The sequence below is a fragment of the Monodon monoceros genome, unplaced genomic scaffold (assembly GCF_005190385.1).
Source record: "Monodon monoceros isolate NGI ecotype Baffin Bay Population unplaced genomic scaffold, NGI_Narwhal_1 Super_Scaffold_6, whole genome shotgun sequence".
In the NCBI taxonomy this organism is placed as follows: Eukaryota; Metazoa; Chordata; class Mammalia; order Artiodactyla; family Monodontidae; genus Monodon; species Monodon monoceros.
In genome coordinates, this window is record NW_021703783.1 from 84665530 (window position 1) to 84680136 (window position 14607).

At 45.6% G+C, this 14607-nt stretch overlaps 1 protein-coding gene across 3 annotated transcripts in view; it reads right to left on the reverse strand.

Moving 5' to 3' along the window:
• NUAK1 (NUAK family kinase 1) overlaps positions 1 to 14607 on the reverse strand; it is a 69250-nt gene that overhangs the window by 21624 nt on the left and 33019 nt on the right. For all 3 annotated transcript variants that reach the window (XM_029206513.1, XM_029206514.1, XM_029206515.1), the window contains one exon: positions 1691 to 1842. In XM_029206513.1, the coding sequence (XP_029062346.1) occupies positions 1691 to 1842 (152 nt within the window). The remainder of the gene's footprint in view (positions 1 to 1690; positions 1843 to 14607) is intronic.

Consider the following 14607-nt stretch of genomic DNA (forward strand, 5'->3'; position numbering starts at 1 on the left):
AACATCATTCAGCATAAAGGACCTTGGCAAGTGAAGCTGCCCTTTCAAGAAAACCAACTGGCTAGGAATTCTTTGTCTTTCATTCAGGATTTCTTTAGTTCAGAATCTGCATGTTCACAGCTAGTACTTTATTGCTTATTTTCCTTTCTATTTGATGGTTCCTAGTATCTCTAAAGACACTGAGACTGGAGAGGTGAAAACATGTATTTCTACCACTCTTTCTAACCCAAACCTTCAGGGATTCAGAAATGCACAAACCAGGGCTCCTGGAGGAAAGATACGGAATGCAAGGTAGCTGATTTTGTTTAATTTTAAATGTTGGGAGTAGTTTGGTTTACACTGTTGCATTCCCAGTTTTCATAAGATGGAATGAGCATACTAAAGCCCCATTCAGTGTGAAGCCAAGTTTCACACACGTCAAATAATGAAAACAGGATCTGTGGTGCTTTATGATGACGCCTGATGATAAAATACAAAACACTGTGCGATCTGAATCATCAGTGCCTTTTGAGTCAGCAGAGAGAAGTTAAATAATGTCCACATGGGTCAAGGGTTTTAGATTGTAAGTAATTAGAAGATGATCATTCCAGAGTCGTTCTCAGTTAACCAGGGTATTTAACAAACCAGAAGGCCCCGCGCTGCAATCATTCAAATGAAGAAGCTGACTCTATTTTGGATGGCATGTTGGATTCAAGTCACTACTGTCCTCAAAGTGAAGGACTGTTCCAGGTGTGCAAAGTATGAATGGGATGGAAATCAGGACTAAAATGATAAATAATAATTGGTTGAAGTATGGCTTGGAACTATCTGTGTACTTCATTCCCTTCTCCAGAGACCAAGGGTAGCTAAACTGGCTGGACTAAGAGCACATCCCATTAGTTGTGTTGCAATAAAATCGTACATGTGTGTATGTAACCTCTGTGGATATAACCTATGCAAGGAAAAGAAACCAGGGCATAGAAAGGTTCAGAACCTATGGCCCGCTAATTGCACTTCTGGAATTTCTCTTAAGTAAATTATTCAAATGAGAGAAAAAAGGTTAATGTATAAAGACATCAATCGCTATTTCTAATAACCAGAAATTAGAACCAGCCTAAGTGTCCAACAATCACAATCATTCCAGAGACTTTTTAGTAACATAGGAAAATGTTTAGATTAAAATCCTAAGTGAAAAAGCAAGACAGAAATGTAAAAATACATGCAATGTGTACCACATTGATTGCATATGGATTGCATCCTGGAAGGGAGAAAGGTCACTGGTGTAAAACTGGCGAAATCCGAGTAAAATCTGGAGTTTTGTTAATAGCAATAAATGAATGTGGGTGTCTCCATTTTAGCAAGTGTCCTACAGTCCTGTAAGATGTTAGCATTAGGGTAAACTGAGTGAGAGGTGCATGGGAACTCTCTGTACTATCTCGGAAACTCTGCTGTAAATCTAAAATGATTCAAAATTTAAAATTTGAATGAAAAATAAATGTGAGGAGCAGGGGGAATAAGATTGGAAAACAACAAACAAAAATGTCAATAGTGGGTTATCCCTGGATTCTGGGTGATGGTGATTTTCTTCTTTCTGGTTTATGAATTCTCCATACCTACTACTATGAACAGATGTCACCTTCATAATATGAACAGAATCACGTGGTGCCATGAAAACCGTCTGTGAGCAAAGCTGTGGTAGGGCCGGCCGTACCTTGTGACAATGGTGCACGGCGGAGACGATCTGCCGGAAGAAGTGTCTGGTCTCCCTCTCGCTAAGGCGCCGCCGCTCGCTGATGTAGTCATACAGCTCCCCTTTGCTGGCGTACTCCATGATGATCACAATCTTATCTTTGTTCTCGAACACTGCGGGAGGAACGGCGATACACAAACACCCTGTTTAACTGACAAGCTCACTAATAGCTATAGACCGTGCGAGAGGGGACAACAGAGATGTCGCTGGACAAACAAATCAGTCCACAGCGTCACAAGGAGATGGGCAAGTTTCCCAGCCAGGTGGGCAATGACATCATCGCTGCTGTTACTGGACTTGCGTCTGTAATATCACGGGGAATGTGCCTCTCTCTTCTGAGGACCCCACTACTCCCTTTACCAGGTTCATTTCCCACAAGAGCCTCCCACCAGAACTGCCTCCCTGTGGGTGGGGAACAACAAACACGACTACCATTTATTAACCATTTGGTATGGACCAGCTACCCAGACCCCAAAACGGGTGGCGAAACTTGTCGTCTCTTTGCTCAAAACCTTCCAGACTTTCCATCTCACTCAAAATAAAACCCGAAGTTCCAAATGTGGCCACCAGGTCCTACATGTCCTATGGACCCTTTTTAGCCCTGTTACATATCTAGTCTGTGCAGTTATTCTGTCTACCTCACTAGAATCTAAACGAGGGTTGGTTTATTTCTTTCACTGATGTATCCCCAGCACTCAATGCCTTTTGGCAAAGGGGCTCAATTAATATTTATTAAATGAGGGAATTCAAAACTTCACAAATGCATTCTGGACCATTATACTAAATAACTACATGGCACTAAATGCTTCTCTCTCCCCAGACCTGATATTCTCTAGCAGTAATGCTCAAACTCTGCTCGACTGAGTCCTAGGAGTTCCAGGCAGATGCCCATGGGGGTAGGTCAGGGGAGATCATGAAGGACAGGCTCTAGGTCCTCAGCTCCACCTCAGCCAAAGCCACTCCACTGCTATTTGCTTTATAGTTGGGGCTTTCACATAAGACGTCCTTTGAGCAAAGACAAAATAATAATTGTGTTGAAATCCAACCTTCCAAGGGATGTGGTATAAAAATGTTGGTAGGGTACCCAACACCCTCCTTCCCTGAAGGACCCCTGCCTACCTCCCTCCATCTCATCGGCTTCTTCCACTGCCTGTCAGGCCCCCTATGCCCACTGATGCCAGACTGTTCACTGTTTCTCCCAATCACACACAAACACACTGCTGTTTCCCACCTCCATGCTCTGCCCTCTGCCTTTACTCCCACCTGTCTTACCTGCCAGGGACACTCCAACTCATCAGTCAAGGATGAACTCAAATCTGATGCCCATGTTGCCTCCCTTCTACCTCTCATAATGGATACTTGCAACACAGCACTTTCGAACTGTGTGGATATATTTGCTGATTTACATATTTATTTCCTCAGCCGGGACTGTGAGCCTGGACTTGGAGAGGTAAGAACTGTAGTTTTGGAATCAGACACTCCTAAGTAGATTCCTAGACCTCCCTCTTACTTGCTGTGTGACTCTGGGGGAACTGCGTACCCTCTCTGTGCCTCACACTTTAGTCAATGGTAAAATGCGAATAATATCAGTAAGTACTTCCTAGAATTGTTGGGAGGGTTTATTGATATCAGGTATGTGAAATGCTTACAACGAGGCTTGTACTTATGGCATACACGCAATAATGTTAGTTATTATTGTTGGTATCACTACTATGGGACCCCAGGGCCTAGCACTGAGCCAGACACACTCGATGAACTGGAACGTGCTCTCAGCCTGGGTCCCCTGTCCTCCCATACCTTGTCACTGGCTGCTAGAAGCTCAGGCTCCTCCAGTTCCTCTTTGGCTCCTTCAAGTCAAGCCAAACCTCTCTGATAAAACGAAGGGAGGGGCTTCCATGGTGGCGCAGTGGTTGAGAGTCCGCCTGCCGATGCAGGGGACACGGGTTTGTGCCCCGGTCCGGGAAGATCCCACATGCCGCGGAGCAGCAAGGCCCGTGAGCCGTGGCCACTGCGCCTGCGCGTGCGGAGCCTGCGCTCCGCAACGGGAGAGGCCACGACAGTGAGAGGCCCGCGTACCGCAAAGAAAACGAAAACAAAAACAAAAACAAAATTGGCTGCTCCCGCATCTGCTGGCCTCGGTGTGCCCTGCAGCTTTGACTCTTGCCAGGGGTTTCAGCCTGTTGTGCGCTTTTCATTAACAATAAACTTTGGAAACTGGAAAAGCTGCCTCAAGATGCATGGCTCAGCCTCTAAAAATGATAGAGTGACAGGCCCTGGAGAGGGCAGTGGGTTTTCTAATTTTAAAAATCAGTGGGGTCAGGGCGGAGGAGGAAGAGGGAAAGTACTTCGACAGGGAAATAAACAAGGAGCCTCACGCCCCCGAAGAGTCCGATGCATCCTTGAAGGAGGTCAAAGCCACTGGCCCCTTCAGTGACCATCAGAAGGTGTGGGTCACTGGCTGCACGCAGACGAAAGGACTGTTTCAGTGACCAGATGTATCCCTTTCCAACCGGCTAACTTGGTATCAAGGAGATATAAACACAATTCAGTTCGACACAGTTCAATATGTCAAATGTTTTACCAAACAGCCTCCATCAGTAAGTCCTTCTGGTCCTACCTCTAAAATAGAGCCTGATCCTGTCCACCTGTCTCACGTCCCCGGCCACCCCCTTCTGAATGATCTCCCCTCTGTTCACTCTTGCCTCTTTGCTGACTGCATTTGGAGGGGGTGCTGGGGAACAGCTCCCAATGCGTGTTTCATGGAACACTAGTCCCACAAGACATTCTGGAGGAAAAGAAGGGTTCCATGGTAAAACGTAGGTAAAATATTTGGAAAATGCTAATACTTGATCACCCCTTGGAGAACCTAGTTTCTTTAACTCTGAGTTTTGCAGGGCGATTTGGCCACTGCCGTACTCCTACTGAACTAACTGGGAGCCAGTTTGGGAAACAATGGATGAACGAGGCGATAGCCTCACTGTTGCTGGTAGGGCTGGTGGGCAGCCGGGCGAGAGAACTGTCCACGGGGCCAGGCCTGGCTCTGAGATCGCATCCCCCAGTCCTCCAGCAGGAAGCAGCTGGAGTCAGGGTCAAGGCCCTGGTTGCAGCCCTAGATTAGCTAAATGCAAACAACATTTCTAGACTTGGGGCATCAGTGATTCATCCAGGAGGCTATTATTATACATGAAGCTTCCTGAGCCCTACCTAATAACAGCAGCATTTACTGAAGGCCTACTATGTGCGGGCACTGTACCCATGGCATTTTGCACGCATTATTTCATATGGCTTTGGTCCTATGAGTATCTCTGTTCTACAGATGAGAAAGCCCGGGTACAGCAAGGTTAATAACTGCCACGGCCACAAAGCAAGCTCGAGGCCTGGGCCCACGGTCTGATGGCACACCCCACCCTCTTAGCCCCTATACTGCTATCCATATACATCAACCACTCTGAACCTCAGTCTCTTCATCAGTCAAATGAGGCCAACAACTTCCTCACACGGTAATGGGGGATTCAGTGAGCTCATGGGCCTAGCACCCTGAGCACGGTGCCCTGGCCACTGCTCAGTCAATGGGAGCTATTCTCATAATTACTTCATCTGCCTCTTAGGCAGCTCTGGCAAACAAAACCCTAAGACTTTCCTCTCCCGGCCGGCATCACTCTTTAAAACATGCTATGGCTCCGCAGAATCACAGGATTTTCGAGCAGGAAGAACCTTAGAGATCAGCTATTATTTTTCCAGAATAGCCCAGGATTTATAATGTATAACAGCAAGGCCTTGGGAATTCGTCCTGAAGAATGACTGGCTTCCGCACCCCTGGCCCACGACTCCTTGCCCGCGGTGAGGTCCCTATCCACCAGGTGACAGGAACACTCACAGCCATTCTTCTGGCAAAAAGGGCTGCTTCCCTTGGGTACTTTTACAACTGGTTATTTATAAGCCCAGAAATCTTGTCTGTGTTTTTGTTATTAGTCACTAAGCAAAAGCTTATTTTCCACCAGTTGGGAAGGGTTTCCTTTCTGAAAAATGAAAGCCTGTGTCTCTTGGCCAGACAGTTCTACCCAGAAGCCCGGTGGCTCCAGAATAGTAGGGAAAACTATGGCCCTTGACATGCCAAGCCTACCAGGAAAATTAAACCCCTGAATAGAAACTGAGCTCAACTTGAGTCAGCCCACAGTGCAGGGGCCAGGTCCATGTGGTGCAGACCCAGGTTTCTAGAAGAGCCACAAAAACTTTACAAAGCACCCATGACGTGCATGGCACTGGGGATACTGGAAGAAATCTTTACCAGGGTAAGAAGGGGAGGAAAGGTCAGCCCGGCAGAAGGAGCAACATGAGTGAAGGGGGGAACAGGAGCGCCGTAAGCGGGACCCCCGGAGGGGACAGGTGCCAGGGACTAAGACAAGAGAAAGAAGCAACAGACTATGAATGAAACACAGAGGCCTTGAATGCCCACAAGGAGCTTGACAGACACGCAACCAAACATCGCCAAGAACAATAAACATACGGAACAAGGGACAGGGTAGCAGCCAGGACCCTGGACCCATGAAAGAGTGCAGGGCTCACATCACCCCAAGAGCCTCCCCAGTCAGTGATCTCTCCTCTCCTAGAAGGCTGATTCATAATCACCATAGTTAACACTTACTGAGCAACTACTGCATGCCATGGATTGTCACATCCAATACTAACAATCCTATGAGACATTAATATCACCCCTACTTCATAAATAGAGGACCAGCGCTCAGATCTAGAAACAATGTGGCCAGCGCCCGCCCCCCCGCACGTCCTCTTCGGTCACTAACCATCTCCCCAAGGATATGTATATAAGCCAATATCATAGATTCGTTCTGGACTTTGAGTTTTCTAAAAACGGAATCATGCAGCATACAGTATATTCTTTTGCGTCTGGCTTCATTCGTTCAATATTATATTTGTAAGAATAATCCATGCCATTCCATGTAGTCAAAGATCGTCCATCCTCGTTGCTGTAGAGTACTCCAATTTGTGTGTCATGCTAACTTATCCATTCTACTGGTGAGAGACATCTGGGTTGTTTCCAGGTGAGGGTCATTACGAATCATGCTGCTATGAACAGTCTTGTGTGTGTCTTTTGATGCTCCTCTGTATTCATGTCTGTTGGGCAGATAACCAGTAAGGGTCTGACCCCAAATGTGGCTGACTTGAAAGCTTATATCCTCGCCATGACTCCCCACCACTTTCCTCCATCATAGGTTTACTCTCCTTGCCTAATACTCAGTAAAGATTCTCCTTCATTAAGGAGAACCAACATCACTCCCTTTTCTGACAATGCTTGTTTATCAGCCTATCTGAAGCATTTACCTGAACATTTTGCTATGTGTTAAAGGAGATACAAATGTAGCATAAGACGGTCTTTGTTCTCAAGGAGCTGCTATCTAGTTGTATAAAACTAGTACTTATAAAATAAATCAAATGCTAACCTGTGGGATATAGACTTTAAGTCCCCAGATGAGCAGCGAGAACGATGGGTGGGGCAGCCTGAGTGGGCCTGAGGAGATTCCTAGAGAAAACAGGCGTGGAACTGAACCATCAAAAACACCTTGGGCTCTGTTTGCACAAGCTGGTTTTACCACTGTCTCGGCATATCCTAAAATACCCAGACCCTCTCCTTTTTCTTCTACTGTTCCGCAGAAGGGCCTTCCTCCCGGATACCGACTTGAATTATTCTTCTTGTTTTCTGCTTATTTTCCATTTCAAGGGAGAGTGGGAATTGGCTGCTATATAGTAACAGCTACTTCTCCCAATTAATTCTGAATTTCATCAGATGTTCAGTTTGACAGTCCAGTTCTGCCTTCTGATTGCCTGGCTTTCACAACCACGCTAATTACCCAACTCCTAACCATTCCCTCCCTTGGGGTTAATAACACAACTTGTATAACTTGAGAAAACGCATACGATAAAAACAGTGGCCTGGCCTGGGAGAGACGCCGATGAGTGAGGAGATCTTGAGATTTCAACCATCCACTGGTCATTTAGAGCCAAATACGAGGCCATGTAGGAAGAAAATGGGCTTGGGGAGGGAGAGGGTGAGAATCAATTAACAGGACGTTCCATGAGAAGCAGGTTATAAAAAATGGAGGCTCTCTTTCTGCTTAACATGGAACCTCAAGAGAGGAAGACTCGTCTGTTGGTTTTAAGTGAAAGGCCAAGAGCCTAGGATGGACCAGTTTGAATTCTCTTCATGCCTTTGCCTTTCATCGACTCCATCTCCTAAATCACTTCCAGGGTGCTGCCATTCGCTCCATGGCAGGGCCTCCTCACATTAGCAGCATTTTTATTACTTTCCTAAGCCCTCAGATAGAAGCACCATTCCACTCCTCAGGGTGCTCTTTTATTAAAGTTCAGGAGGATCCTCCCAGAAAGTCATTTTCTTTTTCATTTCAGAAATGGAGTGATCTTTCCTTGGCAAGAACTGTCTGCAGCCTAATTGGGTCATTTAGTCAATACAAGATTCATACTTTAAGAGTTCCCTCCCCAGAACTAAACTTCAGACACCTCATGGGCTTAGTCCTTCATAAAATGGTCCTCTAATCCCTCAAGTCTGAAAGCCCAGGGCAGTGAGAGTGAGAAAGTTAACCTAGATTGGCAGCTCTCCCATCATCAGTGAGTTGGTCAGAGTTGACTCAATGTGTTTCCTGGTTTGGACAATGAAAGGCTCTTTAGTTCACTCATTGTCTTTTCTTAAACCAAAACTCTTTCTGGATGTCGGTTGGCATGCCCAGGGAGAACCAGAGTCAAGAAGGCCACCCATTGCCAGCAGTGGACTCCACAGAAGGCAGACGAAATGAAAGAAAAGTGTATAAGCTGACCGAGGAAGAGCAGATGAAAAAGGCTGGCCAAGTACCATTTATTAGTGCTATCTGGGGAGACCAATAGCAAACCCTAGGAGGGCAGGGGACACGACCAGGATAGAGGGGCTGTGTGGGAGAAGGAATCAGGGTGCCATATAGGACCAACCATTGGACTCCACCCTCCTCCACAGTGAACTTCTGGAAAAAAGCATGCTCCCCCAATTTGCACAGTGAAGGGGTAGAAATCCCACCCTCTGTGAAAACAGCCTTAGTCTCCCTCTCCTGAAAATCCCCACAGGTGGCTTTGCTATATGGGTTCACCCCACCCTTATCACTTAGGGTGGAAAAGACAAACTTGTGGGCATCACACCTCTGGCTCTAGCCACTGCCTGACCCTGAGGTATGGCTCAGGACTATCTTGTCAACCCTAAATTCTAGTCTGCTTCGTTGGGCAACAGAGCGCAGAGCTTAAGAGCTTGACTCCCGAAGCCAGGCTACTGGGCGCAAATTCAGGTCCTGCCATTTACCCATCTGAGTGACCTTGGCAAGTTACTTAACCTTTCTGTTGCCTCAGTTTCTTCATCTGTTAAAATGAAGTTTCTATCGTCATTGTGAGGATTACCCCAGCACGCAGCAGTAAGCAGACATGTAAGTGTCAGCTGTTATTATTAGGCAGCAAATCTTAGTTTAAGAAAGAAGAACAAACGAAGACATGCCTGGCTCAAATCCAGGATTATTATGGATCTGCATTGGCAGAATCCACACTTGCGATTGCATTTGTGCCCTTGAGGGATGGGAGAGGGGTAGGAGAACAGAGGAAAGAGTGAACTAACACAAAGACATCAAAGGACTCCGCAAGCCTGGTTCTCTTAACTGCGGTCCATTCTTCAGTCCCCAGTGGTGTTCCAAAGCACAGATGTCAATCTTGGAGCCGTACCTACCAGATGAACCCACTGTCAGAAGTCACTGGAGGGGGCGGAGCACAAATTCCCAAATCAAAAAACCCTCAAACTCTGCAAGTTAGAAGTTATAGTTCATCTAGTCCAATCCCCCTTTCAATATCCAAATCTCCTCTGTAGGGTATGGTCATTGTAGAGACCCCCCCTTCTACACTCCATGAGCCTTCCTAATTTGCAGCCTCGGCAAATTAACAGAGCCATCCCAGTTCATTTCAAAAGACCCTAAGTTACATGGCAATACAGTTCCATTTTTTTTTTTTCTTTAAAAATCAGCTTCAAGTACTAGTGGTGTTATTTGAGGCACTAGAAAATATTGAATTCCAGGAAACCCAAGAGGGCGAGGCAGGACAGCCAGGGAGTAGCATTCGTGTTGGGTTGTTTTATTTCTAATCTCCAGCCTCTAGAAAAATGACTTGGGTGTAATCAAATGAAAACAATGAAAATAATACACTTGAAGGTCAAATAGCTAACTTCATAGGAAACTCATTAGAAACGTGACTGGACAGATTCACAGCCCAAGAGCTTGTTTGTCTGATTATAAGTGAAGAAAACTCTCTGGAGCTGTGTGACTAACGGGTGGGTCCTTCATTTGGATGCAGTCTGAAGAGACTTCATGTGGAACTTGTGAATCTGACAGCAGAGGGAGTGTGTTAAAATGCTCAGCAATTCGCCATGGGTTCAGAAGAGTAAACACAAGCATAATGCACCACTTTGCCAAGTTCAACAAACTGTTTCATGGGGCTCTGAGTCCCTGATGAGGGCAGCAACCAAATGGCTGAGGAAGGAAACCCAAGCCCAAAGGTATCGCCCACGGCTCACTGGTGACAGCTGCCAGACACATGTTCTGCTCTGGAATCCACTGATGACAAATGATCAGACCAAGACAAGTTTCTAGAGCAGGGCTCACTTCCTCCTGGTTGGAGGATCAAGCCCATCTTTCTCAGGACTGGCCAATTAAATTGAAATCCCTAGGGGTGAGGCCCAGGCATCAGCATTTCTTCTTGCAAACGCCCCATGAGGTTCTAATGTGCATCCAGAGTTCAGAATCACTGCAATGGACAATCTGGCCTCAACCTTCTCTGCTACCACCTCCTAACAGAAGTTTCTATTCCAGCCAGAAAGGACCTCTCAGATCTCTAACTCACATCACATCAAGAATGATCAGTATGGTTTACTGAGCGTGTACCTGGGACCAAGCTTAGCCATTTTATTCATTATCTTAATCCTCACAATCTTATCTATAAAGTAGCTAGCTATTGACCCCATTTTATAGCTAAGGGAACCAAGCCCCAGAGATGTTAAGTCACTACCCCAAGGTCACACAGTAGCAATTGGCAAAGCAACTGATTCATTCAAATCTAAGCCCATTTGGACAATGCCTACATATTCACCCTGCTAGCCCAGTACCTGGAATATAGGTGCTCAATACATCTTTGTAAAATGAATGACTGAATGAATGAATGATTAAGGAAGCAAATGAATAAGAACACAGGGTAGTATTAGTGACCCTCAGACCTTGTTAGATCAAATCAGCTGTCCCTTGGCTTCGAAAGAGCCTAAATCAGGATTTGCCTGCTGCCTGAAAACTCTGGATTGAGCCAGAGAAGAAAAATGTTAACTGCTTCTATTGTAGGTATTTCCAAATCACTGACGCTCGCAATGAAGCCCTGCTTTAGTTTCTAACCTACTGAGCAGGGGTTTTTCTAATATGGTGCTTCTCAAACTTGAGTGCATCAGAGTCACCTGGAGGGCTGGTTATTACACAGAACATCAGGTCCACTTGCAGGGTTTCTGATTCAGTGGGTCTGGGATGGGGGCCCAGGAGATGCTGATGCTTCTGGTCCTGGGTCACCCTCTGAGAATCGTGCTCAAGTGTATTATTCGGCAGTTTATCGGGATCCTGCCATCCTCAAGGGGTTCTCTTCCAGGGGCAGCAAAAGTTTCTCACTCCAGGACGTCTGCTGAGTTCTGTGGAAACATCTTGCACTGCTCTCATTGCCTCTGGCCACAAGTTGCAAGGGAGGAGAAGGCAGGAATGGCTGTCATCAGAGCCTGGATTTTTAAAGCAGTGATTTTCACCAAGAGACGAGAACTAGATCCCCTTCCAGAAAGATCTATCGGAATCTCATAAGGCACACGTAGCTTAAAAAAAGCATATTGTAATGTATACTTCTAAGAAGCTGGGAGGAGCTTTTAACTGATAGTAAATTCATCCAAAACGTCTCCACAGTAAGAGTTCGGAGAATTTAGTAGAATACGGACTCTTTTACATCTTCTCATGGACAGCAGGTTTAAGGCTCATGGAGCCAGGGCATGAAACTCACATGATTATTAAAAGAAACACATTTGCTTGCTACTGTGTTTTTGAAGTTTGAGAGACTCTCCCAAAGGCAAGAGATCACAGCTGACAAATGCCAAATAGCCATCCTACTTTGTCCCAGAAAGCCAGGCTCACCCTTACCTAAGACAGGGGATGTGATGAAAAGGCTGGCCAGTCTGGCATATCACAATGTAAAAAAGGGCCGAGACAGAAGATGTAATCTTGCAGGGCCAAGAAAAGAGATTTCCAGGAACAAAAAAAATCAAGAGCATAAAAGTGAAGGCACCGGTCCAATCTCCCACTCCCCGCCTTTTTGCTTTTACATGCTGGACTGTGTTGTCTCCCTGAAGTGTTGTGCAGCAAGATGCTGGTTCGTGGTTTTGCAGATTGAGTCTCCTGGGCTTCCAAAGGGGAAATGGGGGTGAGACAATGTGCCTTTGATGTTTGAACTTGGGTCCTGAAATCAGAACCCCAGGCAAAAACCGTTTTTATCTCTTCCATCCTAGGCAAACCAAGGTGAAAGCTCCGGGGCACTTCCTTTTCAGCTGTTCTTTCCTTACTGTCAATTACCTCCCTGCTGAGAGAATAGAATTCCTTTGACTGAAAACAGGGGTCCATCCCAAGATGGTGCCAGAGATTTCTTTCTTCCTTTTCTCTCTCGATTAGGTTACCCTTATAGCATCACACGCTAGAAGGTGTATGTCTATCCTCTTTTATTTACTTAGCATTAGAAGCCAGTTATGGTTTGTGTGTTTACACAGAGTTGACAAATTTGAGGGTCAATCACCTTCACCTACGTGTCAAAAGGAGAGTAACCCCAGGATCTGGTTTGAGAAAGAAACATTTAAGAGGAATTATTTTTGAGATCTGGTGAACAGCAGCACTGATTTCAGTGAAGCTGCAGATTTTATGAGCCTGCCAGGTACTGTGAATAATATACAAGTAACTTACATTTCCATGAACGGCAGCTTAGGAAACACTTGACCTATGAATTTACTGGAATGGGGACCCAAGCTTCTTCCTAACATGTATACAGAAATATTCTCTAAAATACCCACCAAGCTGGGATTTAATACTCTCACATATTTAAGACAGTAACCTCTATGAAGGCCAGGAATTATCTGTATCACAGGGTTTAGGACAAGGCTTGCCCCCAATTAGGGGTCGCTGCAGACCACCAAATACCTGGTTAGTATCAGCAGCACAAGCTTCAGAGTGTCGCTAAGTTCAACTCTCAGATCCACCAGTTACTAGTAGTTGGTATAACCTTGGAAAATGCACTTAGCCAACAAGCTGAATTTTCCTTACCATAAAATAGGGATCTTAACAATTCATCTTTCATGGATATAAGGATTAAATGAGATCATACATACAGATATCCTAGCACAGGGTAAACACTCAATAACTCCACGCTATTATTAGTATTATTTTCAAGTGTTAATTTTAAAATGTTACTTCCTTCCTCAAAACCAGTGGCATCCCCCTACTCCTGGTGTAAAAAATCCATACTCTTTCCTTTAGCCAATGTGGTCAAAATATGGCCCTCTCCAATTTCCTCTCTCCTGCCACCCTATTCAGTCCCTCAGTCTCAGAGGCCCTCTGTCACTTCTCACAACACAAGCTGATTCCCTCCTCTGAGCATCTGCACATACTGTTCCCTCTGCCTGGAATGCCCAGGTCTTCAAAGGGCTCACTTCTCATTCCATTCAGGTTTCAGCTCAAAAGTCACTTATCTGTTCGCCTGTCTATTCACTAAATTTCAGCTCCATAGCCCAGAGCCTGCCTTGTTCACCTTTGCATTCCTAGTACCTAGAACAGGGCCTGGCACATAGTAGGCACTTAGTTTTTTTAATGAATGAATTATTCCTCTGGAACTAGTTATTTCAACATCACCTGATTGTACAGTCCAAAATGGTGCATTCCCCACATGAAACCCCAAAGGTCCTAAACATACAGGGTTAGGTGCATCATTGCTTTGTCATGTTGCTGCTATTATTGTTACTGCTACTGCTGCTTTTGCTAGGATGTGTGTGTGTGTGTATGTGTGTGTGTGTGTGTGTGTGTGTGTGTGTGTGTGTGTCTGTTTTAAATCACAAAGGTCCTTGTTGAAGAAGAAATTGTAAAGTTCACTTAGCTAATGTCCAAACAGCCAATTAGATGCCTGGGCACTGATTTTTCACTCAGAAAATTAACACATGTCTGAACTCAGCTAAGGCTCCTGATTGGCCCATCAAACGACCAATCAGCATCCAGGGAGAAGGTTTCACTTTGTGAGCTACAGAGGGACCAGGGTATTAACTCACAGACTCAGTTCCCACCACCATTGCTACCTCTGCACTGCCCCTGCCACACCCCAGGGTTGAAAAGGAGGGAAAAGGCCAGGCTGAGGGGGATGCCTGGGGCACAGTGGTGGGCTGCAGAGCCAGCAAAACAAGACACAAGGTCAGAAATACAGGGCTGAGGCCTGGCAGAGGGAAAAAAACAAGTGGGGTAAGAAGACCTGTGTGCCAGGGCCACCAACTAGCCAGCATACCCAGTGTTATAAGCTGAATATTCCCAGCCCCACTGCAAAACAAAAAACAAAGAAACAAAAAACCCTATGTTGAAGTCCTAACACCTAGTTCCTCAGAATGCAATCCTATTTGGTGATAGTCTTTAAAGAAGTAATCAAGTTAAAATGAGGTCATTAGGGTGGGCCCTAAGCCAAAATGATTAGTGTCCTTCTAAGAAGGAAAAATTTAGACACAGACACATACAGATGTGAAGACG